Source organism: Sylvia atricapilla, chromosome 9 (genome assembly GCF_009819655.1).
Source record: "Sylvia atricapilla isolate bSylAtr1 chromosome 9, bSylAtr1.pri, whole genome shotgun sequence".
Lineage (NCBI taxonomy): Eukaryota > Metazoa > Chordata > Aves > Passeriformes > Sylviidae > Sylvia > Sylvia atricapilla.
In genome coordinates, this window is record NC_089148.1 from 30,119,086 (window position 1) to 30,131,244 (window position 12,159).

At 39.9% G+C, this 12,159-nt stretch overlaps 1 protein-coding gene across 1 annotated transcript in view; it reads left to right on the forward strand.

Moving 5' to 3' along the window:
• The window catches only part of TTC39A (tetratricopeptide repeat domain 39A), a 34,483-nt gene extending 22,976 nt beyond the window's left edge, over positions 1 to 11,507 (forward strand). Inside the window, exons 12-17 of the mRNA XM_066325492.1 lie at positions 424 to 515; positions 1,464 to 1,584; positions 4,093 to 4,204; positions 5,838 to 5,952; positions 6,644 to 6,760; positions 9,671 to 11,507. Of these exons, the coding sequence (XP_066181589.1) occupies positions 424 to 515; positions 1,464 to 1,584; positions 4,093 to 4,204; positions 5,838 to 5,952; positions 6,644 to 6,760; positions 9,671 to 9,791 (678 nt within the window). The 3' untranslated portion in view covers positions 9,792 to 11,507. The remainder of the gene's footprint in view (positions 1 to 423; positions 516 to 1,463; positions 1,585 to 4,092; positions 4,205 to 5,837; positions 5,953 to 6,643; positions 6,761 to 9,670) is intronic.
• The last annotated feature ends 652 nt before the right edge of the window (positions 11,508 to 12,159 follow it).

Genomic DNA, 12,159 nt, shown 5'->3' on the forward strand with positions numbered 1-12,159 from the left:
GCTCTCCTGAGCTCCAGGGAGTGACTGTTTTCTAGAACCTACTGTTTGGGATATGTTACCAAGTTGTGATGGGACACAGAGACTGTATAATATTGTTTTTTTTCTCTGAGCGTGACCTTATCTTAGGTTTTCTAGCATGTGTTCCTAAGAGTATTAAAAACTTACTTTACTCAAGCGTGAGATTTGTTCTTGGAATTTGGACACAAACTATCAGCTGATACATACTCAGCAAACACATACATGATTTTAAAACAATATTCTATACTCACTTTCTAAAATACTTATCTATTACTTAAATTTTTGTAAGACTGTGAGCAAAAGCAGAAACTTCTTCCTTTTATGTTGCTGTTTTGTGCTTGACATGAATAAAGGTGATACTGTAAATTCATTTTTCTATATAGATATTTTTCATTGCATTTGCAGGCTACTTACATTTACATGAAAGCTGCTTATCTCAGTATGTTTGGACCAGAAGACTGCAGTCCTTTTGGAGACAGCGAAGTTGAATTATTTAGGTAAAATTTGCAAACTCACAAACATTTACTATCTTCTCGTGTCACAGTGTTGGGGGAAGAGAGGCAAAATTACTCATCGTGCAGATTTGAAGAATTGTGCAAATAGCATTGGATTGGTAAGAAATTGCAGAGTTAAACACCTTTAGACTAAAGTGGACCCTGAGTTCAGACAGCAGATATCTTCTGGCTGTACAGTGGCTGCTGCTGTTCCATCTAATACATTTTTTTCAGTTGCTTCCTTTAATCAAAATGGAATGTAAGATGTGAAAGCCTTGAATGGATTGTGCTGCAAGATGTGTTCTTCCTTGGTGGAAACATCAGCACAACTTGATTCTTGGGTTCTGAATTTCAGAGAAGTAAGAAATAATTAAATGTGCAAGTGAATCTAAGCATTATAAACACAGTGAGATGATCTCACTGTGTTAATGTAATGTTTAAGCTCAAAAAGGCTTGCTGGGGCAAAGAAAATTTGGTTACTTCAGGGTTTATAAATTTTGTATGAAATCTAATTTTCTTTAATGTGATTACATTACTTTTTTCAAGTTTTCTCTGTCTTTTGTAATCATTATAAAAAGATTTCACTGGAATCCATTATGAAGTGAATAGTTTTAGTCTTTGGGAGAATGGGAAGACAAAAGCTAGTTTGCCTCTTAGTCTGTGAAGAGAGATGAGCCCTTTATAAGTCAGGTGCATCATCTAATTTAATCTTTCAGTGGGGAAGAGTCCCTCTCCTCCTGCTTGATTAAAGAGGAAGCCTAGAGATAAACGTGCCCTGCATAAAGACAGCTTTTGTGAGTATGTATTGCTCAGCTTCCCCGAGGTAGCAATAGCCCAGTGTGTTACAGCTTTTTTAACTTCTCCTTCGTTTGATTTTTTTAAAGTTTGAATGTCTTCATCTCAGAGGTTCACAGGGAGAAAAATTCCTTATGTTTTCCTTTAAACTTTCAGGATTGTTCCCCGTCTGAAACTGAAAATTGCAGGGAAATCTCTGCCCACAGAGAAGTTTGCAATTCGGAAAGCACGACGGTACCTTTCTTCAAACCCCGTTCCTTTGCCTGTCCCACCTTTGGTAAGTTAGAAATATCCACACACCCCCTCCCTTTTCAACAGTTTTGTAATTTAGAGAAACAAACCCGAGATAATTGGAATAGTATCTTTCCGTGTTTCTAAGGTAAAACCTCTGCAGGAGACTGGAATGTTCCCAAAGTGAAGCCAGATGAATGTGAGGAATGCTGTAAAACTGGGGCACGCACCAGCCACAGGGAGCTCAGCCAGCTGTTGGTGACACGTAAACGTGTTGCGTGTGTAACTCATTATTGCAGCTCTAGAGTAGCGTGCTCCCTGCAGCTTTTGGTTCCCTTCGGAGGAGCTTTGCCCTGGGTCTCCTCTGTCGTGTCACTTGCTAACAGAGGATTATAAGGTACAAGGAGGGGCGGTGTCAAACAATGGGAAGGTTTGGGGACTGTGTGTGAGGAGCTGTTTAATGTGCCCCTGTATTTTTGCAGTTTGGTGCTCTCCTGAGCAGCTCATGGGTGCTGGGATGGAACAACTCACTCCTTTGGCCACCCCAGAAAACCGCTGTGACTACTGGGGTTTTTGTTTAATTTTTTTTCCCAGTAATGCTGGCGTATTCCCTGTGGCCAGTTGCATGAGGCACCCAAAAAATCTGTCTACAAAGAACATGTGAAAAAGGAACATAAAAGGGTTTTAAGTCCAGGGATTTGCCAAGTGCAGTGGTGTTAACGCTTGCAGCGCGTTGAGCTGTTGTGTTTTTAAGAAAGAGATGGATAATTAGTAAATACTCTTTAAGGAAATGCCAGAACAAGGAGAGCCTCTTGGAGACCACTCTCCAGCCCACCAGGGGTGTGTGACACTGCCTCTTGAAATAGTTGTTACAGCAGAGCATGTGTATTCTCCAGGGGCCACATTCCACTGTTTTCCAGTGTAAGAATGAAGTGAGAGAAATAATTAGGTTGCTTTGATGTGCCTTTCAGGTTTCAGAGGGGAAGGAATACACACACCCGGGGTTTGGCTGGGCTGTCCTGATGGGATTTTGACAGAGCAGGTTTCTGTACCAGGAGCTCTGTGGCCAGGCACCACATCCTTGGCTGCTGTGCAGTTGCAATTCCGAGGCAGCAGATGCCGCAGCTGAACAGATAAAAGCACTTTATGGATGTGGAACTGGGGACAGAATCTCATCTGCAGGATTTTTCTTTTCATTATCAGGAGACTTGCTGGAAAGAGTGAGTCCTCAAGCAAGTCTTAGCTCAGAGATTTAGCTTGAATAAAAGTGGTTTGAATACTTCTGCTTGAAAACCATGTTAATGAATCTGCACTAGGTCCAGTAAGCTCAGCACAGGTTTTCCAATCCACAGAGACCAGATGGTGAAAGCAGCAGTGACTGGGGTTAACATGCTGGTTCAGCTATTCCAGCCTGACAGCTTTTGGTGCCGTAGTTCCACAATTCAGTTGCTCTATATAGAGATTTTATCCAAATGCTTTGAATTACCACACATAGATAAGGTCATGTAAATAAATAGAGTAAATATATCAGACACTGATCTCTTGTCTCTGGTGATCAGTGGTGGGGCTTCAGGGAATGACATGAAGCTGTGCCAGGGAAGATTTAGGTTGAGTATTAGGTTAAGGTTCTTCACTCAGAAGGTGGCTGGGCACTGAACAGGCTCCCCAGGGAATGGTCACAGCACTAGCCTGACTAAGCTCAAGAAGTTTTTAGACAACACTCTCAGGCACAGGGTGGGGTTCTTGGGGTGCTGTTGGGCTGGACTCAACAACATTGGTGGATCCTTTCCAACTCAGGCTGTTCTGTAATTTTATGATTAAATAATACGTCATGAAGGCCAGCTGTAACTCTGTATAATATCCTCATCTTTCATTTTGTGATTGGTAGTAGCAATGGGCACATTTGGTGATATACTTTAAGAATCCTGATAGCAAATAGGAATTCAGCCAATAGTTTTTAATAAAACTTACTCTAAGGACAGTTGAATAATAAAGAAGCTACTTTCTCTGGGAACATCAAACAAACCTGAGGAATGTAAGAGGTTTACAGATCAGATTTAAAATTCTGTCAGTTTGTTTGAAACTTGGCTTAAAGGTTAGAGGGTTTGGTTTTCTTTTTAGTTTGTTTTTCTGTCGTGAGATTCCATACCTTTTCTGTGGAAGCAGTACATTTCAGCTGTTCATGGGTATTACTGCCTTTGCAAGGATGGAAATAAAAAACAGGAGACTTAATGAAGGGACAATTAGCCATGTGAATGTTTTAAGTCTGTTTTGTTGGTACATGCCTTCTTCTATAGGTGAGAATATTTTTGCATTCTGTTCAAGCAATCTCCTTTGCAATTGTGTGCAATAAGTGACTCTTGAGACGTCTTCCAGGGCTAATTTGTTCTGAAAACCAGTGTAACAAGTTTTCAGTTGCAATGAAAATACATTTTGACTAACTGACTTTATTTAAGGAACCTGTAACTTTTTCATCATGCAGAGATAAACTGAAGTATTTGACAACTACATTTATCCAGTAATTAATGGTGCTGTCATTTCTCCCTGACCCCAGGAAATGATGTATATCTGGAATGGCTACGCTGTGATTGGGAAATGTCCCAACTTAACAGAAGGCATGTTAGAGACTTTAAATGAAGCAGAAGAAACATTGGCAAGAAGTTCAGGTAACCAGGGGTAGGATTTAAGCACTTATTTTGCACTGCAATAGCTAGAGATATTATTTGTGAATAGAGACACGCTCATTAGTAAAGTTAATTAGGTCACAGGAGGAACATAGATAATGAAACCATAAACTGTTTATCTAGATCGGAATATTTTTTATTTTTAATGCAGCAATAGCTCACAATAATAGTGAGTGATTTTCCATCCACAGGTGTGTGTTAGGAATGGTTTATGATGTGTGATAAAGGTCTATTTGTTTTGCTAGATCAAAATCAGCAAATGCATTGACTTGATTATTTGGATCCTGAAGCTTTGTTATCCTCAGATTTTGTTATCCTCAATTCTGAAGGAAAAATAGGAGAGGAGTTGGTCTTTTGTTTTAAAGGTGCTGTCAGTTTGTGACATTTGGGCTGAATGTTCTGGTGTCACCAGTGTGCTGCAGAAATCCAGGACACCAGGGATGGCCTTCCAGTCAACAAGCACAATACAGAATTGAACTGAAACAGCCTCTGCTACCACATTTTCTGTCAGTCTCTTAATTAGCTATCCACGAGAAAATTGAACTAGTGTTTATTACTTGTCAGAATTTCCCAGTTCCTGTGAGAATGCAAGCAGTCTGCGCAGCATTTCTCAGAGTTTTGCCTTGACCAGTATTTGATCTTGTTACTATTATATATGAAATATCCTTCTTGCAGAAGGATCAAGCCCCTGTTGACAAAGGAATGTAGGCTAAAACACTGCATTGCAGTCTTTTCTAGGGCCTTGGACTTCTGTGCACTGAGTTACACGAGATTTGAAAGGGTTGCCTGAAAGACTGGCTAAAACTGTCTATTTTTAATTAATTGAAAAAGAGAATGGGATTTTTTTTTTTCAGTGAAGCTGACATCTTAGAAAAAGGCCTTCGACCTTTTCGCCTTCTTTTTGTCACCCATTTTGTTTCATCATTTTAAATAAGTGAAGTATTTCTCTATTCTCTTTTTTCTTAGATGGTGAATTGTGGCTATTTTGCAGGGATTTGTAGCAGATTCATGTTTATAGAACACTATGAGGACATGTAATTGAAAAGTGAGATATATTTTAAACATGTCAACAATTTAAAAATGTTGCCTGTTCCAAATATTGACCTGATGTTTTCAGGCGTATTTAATGTATTGGAAATGAGCAACCAAGCTGAAGATTTTGCCTGTAAACTTTTAAGAGTAAGCTGCCTATATGGATTGTCTATGAAAAATCCAGAAATTTTCTTTGACATGTATCATGCAGAAATTTTCTGATGGAGAAAGAGTGTTGATAGTAAGGATTTTGAACTAGATGAAGCTGGTAAAGCTCTGGGCTCTCAGAAGTATTAACTCCAAAGAAGGTATGATGAGATGTGAGATACAGGTAGCAAAGTTTCACATATTTTTATTCAGCCAAATGAAGGTAGAGAATTGACAAAATTCTTACCCATGAATAGGCCACATGACTACAGGTCAGGAAGGAGAAGAGCTGTACAGGGCAATAAAGGCAAAGGATTGAGAGATTGTAAATTGGACTTCAGTATTTACAAAAATGGTCACCTTAGATTAGTTTTCAGGTATCAGGGCAGTAAGACTGTGGAATTTTCTAAAATGTGCCATTTGCTTCCTCCTGCAGCTACAGAACTACTGGCAGATGACCAGTGTGTGATAAAGCTGTTAAAGGGATTATGCTTCAAGCATTTGGGCAAGATCTCAGAGGCAGAAGACCATTTTAATTACATCTATTTAAAGTAAGTTTTCATACCTGGCATGTAGGAGAGCTCTAGAGTTTCAAGTAAGAGGAGATGCAACCATGATATGAATAGAAGGGAGAGGACTACAGTATCTTTAGTGTTCACCTCAAGGTATTTCAATTTTAATTTCCACTGTTATTAGCCATGTGTTGAAGAATTTCAAATCTTCAATTTTTGTTTTAAAATATTTTTTATTGAGGTATTTTCTCCTCTTTGGAGGGACTGTAGGTGCACAAATTTTTTTTCAGATATCACTTTGCTTTTATTACCTCCTTCCTCTTCCCAGTCCCGAAGAAGCTGTACCCAAAAAGCCAAGTGCACTCTTGCAGAGACAGGTTTACATGTTTACACTGGGAACTTCTGCACATCATGTGGTGAATGGCACCTCTTTTTGTCAGCTCACATGGATAGAGCTCATGATACTGTCATCTTTTCTAACACTTCCCTGAAAATAAAGGCATTATCTTCCAATCCTGAGATTATATGTACTGTGTAGGATGCTTATGCAAAATACACATTTAATAACCCAGAAGAGAGCTTTGGGTAGAGAACATGACAAGTGTCGTAATAGAGATGGATTGCTCCTTCTGATTTTAGCTAGTCTCCTGTTTATTTGTGTTTAGAGCTGTTAAATGAGGGAAACAATATATCATTTCAAGGTCTCTAGGCTATTTCTTTTCCAATGCAGTGAGAAGAAGATAAAATATGACCATTATCTAATTCCAAATGCCTTGCTGGAGCTGGCAATACTGTATCTGGACCAGGATAGAAGAGAAGAAGCAATAAAACTTTTGGAAAAAGCAAAGTAAGTGAAAAGCCTGTGCTGGTGTCTGATGGTTCAGTTTGGTGTTTTACTGGTTAGCAGAATAATTTCATTAATATCATGGAAACTCATTTCACTTTTCCAATGGGAATGTTCAAGCCTTAGTTCTGGTTTGGACCTTTCCAGTGGTAGGTGTTACATTTGTTCAATCTTGGACTTGCAAAAAGAGCCAACAAAATTAAGTCTCTTAATAGGAATGTCAAAAGCTTCCATAAGAAATAATCCATGTGTAACAAAATGTAATAATCTCTGTAGTCTATTTGCTTATTCATATAAAAGATGTATTAAATTAAATCAAAGCTCTGTGTTATGGCTAAAATAGCATTACTTAAATTGATGGCCAGCAGTGCCTGTTTCTTTCCTTGATGAAATACGTTTAAGATAATTCTTCAAGTTGCACTTGGTATCTTTGTATTGTTTCATCTGCAATAAGGCAACTAAAACACCTGTTTTTACTGTTTGGCTGTGATTGATTTTTCTAGCAAAGTAGGTTTATAGGAAGTTGGACTTCATCATGTGTGTTCTTCATTATAAAATTAACAAAAGACAGGGTTTGCCTCTGTTTGAACCTTTATTTCTCTGCTGGGCCAAAGTTTTGGCAGTGATGGGGAGGGAGGAAATCCAACCCAAACAGCTCTCTCCCTCCTCAAGCATCCAGCAGCAGCAGGCATCCTGAAGGAATCCAGATGTACAGAGTCAGTCACAGGTGTGAGCAGCTACAAAACTGCTGCCTGCCTCTGGGTCAGAGAGGTCAGAGTTTTTATGTTGCTTTTTGTCCAAGTCAGGCAACTCTGCAAGTCAGAGTAGCAAATCAAACCAAAGATTATGCCAAAAACCTGTCAGCACAAAAAAAAAATTAAAATATTGCAATCCTTAATCTCCTGTGCTTCTGGGCCTGGTTCTCTGTAGATTCATGGAAGATATTAAGAGCAGCAAAGTGCAGGGGAAAGTGTTACAACTGGCTTCATGTTCCTCAAAACACACCTCTGCTGTCCTCATTTCCTTTGTTCAAATCTCTCTTAACAAGAGGGATTAGAAATTAATGATTTGGAGGATTCCAGCTGGAACTTCTGTCATTGCTGCTTGGCCATTGCACCTTTCCCTGGCAGCTCTGAGTGTCACAGCTCCCCTCAGGAGAAGGTGTTTGGCTGAACAGACAGCAGCTCTGAAAAATGTGCTGTGCCCAGTGTATGAAAACTGCAACTCAGACTTGCTGTGCTTGAAAACTAATGACACGCAGAAAAAACCAAACCAAACCAACAACAAAAAAACAACACACAAAAACACCCTCGTTACAAACCCCCTTGTTTCAGTCAGTCATAAATAACAGTGCAGCTCTTCCATTTCCACCTGTGGCATTGAAATGCTCTGGGTTATGAGCTTTCAGCTACAAACACTGAATGTCTGAGCTGCCAGGAGAGGGAGAGCAGAGTGTTGGTGGGGCTGGGGCTGCAGGACTCGGTTTGCACTTGGCTGGTGCACGACTCTTGATTTGCCTGACCTAAATCCACGTCCTGCTGCTGGCTTGGATCCTCAGCTCTGGGAGAAAGAGTGGGACGAGATGATAAACGGTTTTGGCTTGGTCATGCATGGAAATATTTCTATTTGTATGACTGTAAACTACAAACAAGAATATCAGCGTACTCGGGAGAAATAGGGGCTGGGCGTGACAAAATCGGTTTAATTTAAAGGAAAAACTCCCAGGGGTTTCAGATCAGCACACAGCAGAACCTGGCCACCTCCTTTTCTCAGTCAGCCCCTTGGGTGTTGCATACATAAAATTACAAGCTGGTGTAGGATGGGCATGGAATTCTTTGTTTTCCTCAAGAGACTGGCACTGCCACAAACGGATACCACGCTGCCATGCTTGGTTTGAATTGTGAATTTAGAACTGAAATGCTGTTAAGATACACAGAGTTTAATACTTAATGTTATGTTTCCCTAAAGATGACAAGGATCTTCTACTAGAAAATTAGCATGGTCTAATCCTCTTTTGTATCTGGATTCTGTATCCATCCTGCAGGAGCTGACACGTTAATTCCTACTAAGAAGGATCTGCAATTTATCTGTGGTCCTGGGGCAAATTTTGTTTTTTTTAATGTAAGCTTTTCCATGAAAATACAGGTTTTTTGACTCTTCCAGTAACTCTTTAGAGCATGACAGAACAACTGGGCATGATAGGCACATGACAGTGTGGAGCTAGGCACTAGATGTGTGTGGTGGAAATCCTGCCAGTCTTTCCCTGGGATGGTGAATTGCTCCTCAAAAGTTGATATGGAATCTGGTGTGTACCCACTTTTTCTTTCCAAGCTCTGGAGCAGCAAATTGTCTGCCTTAATTTCCTACACACAGAATTCACATTGTTGGCAGCCACAGGATGGAGATGGGAGTTTCCCTCCTCTGGACCAGGACAGCTTCCCTTCTCTCTCTTTTTTTTCTCTTTTTTTTCTCCCCACCTCCTCTTTACTTTCTTGAAATGAGCCTACCTTATTAAAATTATTTTTAAATGCTGGAAATATTTGTATTGAAATAGGTCAGTTACACTTTAAAAGGGGGGAAAATTTTTTCTAATTTCTGAATGCAAACTAAGTGGATGTTACAGATAATTAATAGGGACGCAATATTTTGATTGAGTGGACCAGATTCAATTTCTTTTTAAGCTATATTTTTCTGGTAGTTCCCAGACAGTGGAATTCCAAATAAAGAACAAAGAGCTGCATTGTTTGGCCAGGAACACATGCCTTGTATTTTAGAGTAGGCAACAAAGGAGCTTGTGAAGAAAAGATTTTTTTTGCTGTCTACTCTTGTTTTGCTTAAAACAGTAATACAAAGATAACTTAGAAATGTTTTAAAAATATATATTCATCAGAGTGGATCTTCTTTTGTTTCCAGACAAAACTACAAGAATTACTCCATGGAAACAAGGACACATTTCAGAATTCAAGCTGCCCTGCACCAAGCCAAATCCGCCCCAGAAAATGGAATGCACTGTGGAGCCTCGGCAGTGTCGTAACTTTTCCTTCTTTGATGTTCTGTTTGTTGCAAACTTTGGTGCAGAAAATTACTGACACTTTAGAATTATTTTTCCTTCTCTTTCAAGTCAGTGAAAAACCAAATAACTTAAAATTTCAAAGGTGATGCATAAAACATTAATCTAGTGTAATAACATGGCAAAAAAAAATCTCTCAGACCAACCATAACCCTGAAAAATATTGTTTTTCCAACAGTGGCTTTTTTGAATACTTACATCTGTGCAATTCATTTTTCAATCATGTGCCTTTTTCTTGCGTTTGCAACATTATGTTGTAGCTTGCTTAGTGAAAGGGGAACATTTGGAAAAAACCAAACAGCAAAACTTTAAGATTTCCAGATTTAATCTCAGTTAGCTGTAAAGGTTTGTTTGGATCCATACTGCTAGCAGCTGAGAAGGAAGCATTGCTTTTTCCCAGTACCTGCTTAGGTGTGAGAAAATCTCACAGCAGGGAGGAGATCTGGATCCTGGGCATTTCTAGCTGTGCACAGAAAGCTTCTCTTTGCCAGCTTCTATCAGTCACATTTTTGCTTCTGTGAGAAACCTGCTGGTGAAAATAATGGTCTCTCTTATGCAAGTACCTTGACTTTTTCTTTAGTTTGGTTTTCCTGTCGAGTCTGCTGCTTGTAGCAGCTGAATTGATTTACTGAGGATTGCAGGGGGAAAGGTGATGACAGCATAAAACTGCATCACTTCTTCTTTGACAATGGGAGGTTCTTAGGAAATGCCTTTTGTCGGAATGAACGTGATCTGAAGCTTATGTCAAATTGAAAGCACAAGCCCTTGAAGGTCATTTCGGAAATGGTGACACTGCATTTTGTGGCTGGAGGGACACAGGAGTTACTGTGACAGTCCAGCCCTTCCTACAGTGACTGCTCTCAGGATTCCCAGGCTGAGACATCCCTGGTGAACAAGGCTACTGTTCCCTGTGGGAGGAGGCTGGGGCTGGAGCAGGCTTCCTGAGCACAAACCCTTTATCTTTCTGCTCTTTATTGATCTTTTGGGAGATTTTCCGTTTAAGGGGCTTTGAGAATAGAGCAATGAGCTCTTCTTTCCAACGCTGCCATTGAATTCCTGCTTTGCTGGAAGACTGGTGAAGTCAGTGGTATCACAGCTTTGCCTCGTGTTTGCTGTTCTCCAGGCTGGCTCCATGTCCCTATGCCTCTGGGGCTTTGGGGCACACTTCTACCTCCCTTCTGAAAGAGCTTCTTCCCCATTACCCATTCTGATGGGTGGAGATGGGAGGTCTTCTGACAGCCCTTTTTCTCCAATGGAGATGTTTGTCAGGAAGATTCGTATCTATGTACCTCACAGTGAATATCCTTTCTAAAGTGATTGTTCCCAGCAGAAGAGAAAATTGACAGTTTATAGCTCTGCTTTTGCCTCCTCAAAGGAAATAAAATTGTTTTATAACTGTAGATTAATATGCAAGGAGACAGAACCACCAGTTCCTCAATAAGGAGAACTTGCATTGTCTTAAAAATAGATACCCTTTATAAAAGTCTTTGCAAGTTAAAATTCACAGATGAAGAATGCATTTTTTAAAGTGACTTTCTCAGATAAATTCAGTTCTGATAAATTTCTCAATTCAGATAAAATTCAGTATAAACACTTATGCTATTTACATGCTGCACATCAAAACTTCAGTGTAAAAATTCAGTCATTCTTTGTATAGAATAAAAAAAGTTTCTTGTTCTACTTCATGCATATAACGCCTCTTCTTCCAGTTGTGTCCTTTTCAAATATTTTGGCAGCCTTAGCATCTTTTAAGCAACCAATGCCATGTGAAAATTAGCATAAATTGTACTTTGCAGAAAGTGAACAATCCTTCTGAGTGTAGATTCATTTCTCATCTTTGAAATTTCACCCACAACTCAGTTTTGCCTGGTCCTAGATACATCAGACAAAGGATGTACTGTGTGATACTCAGCCAGCTTCCCTGATGCTTTGCAGCAATGAAAATCCCAAGATTTTTCCAAGGTTTTCATAACCTTCCTAAGATTTTCATAGTCATCTTTACTCAAATGCCAGAACCAGGTCACACTGTGGACCTGATCTCCAGCTTCAGCTGAGTGCTTTACATTTGCAATTGCCCAACGTCACTCTGCTCATCAGTTCCTTCACTTTGGTGCTCCTCTGTGGCAGGGATCCAAACTCTGTGGGTCAGTCTGGGCTGGTTTTTCCATTGCTCCTCCAGAAGCTGCTGTGTGGTGCCTGGAGCACCTCTGCAGGACAGTAAATTGCTTCATCAGCCTGGAGGCCCAAATGCAATGAATCAGGGGAAGCACAAATGTGTGAGTTCTCACCTCGGGGTACTCACTTAGCAGAAAATAGCAGATATTGTCATTGA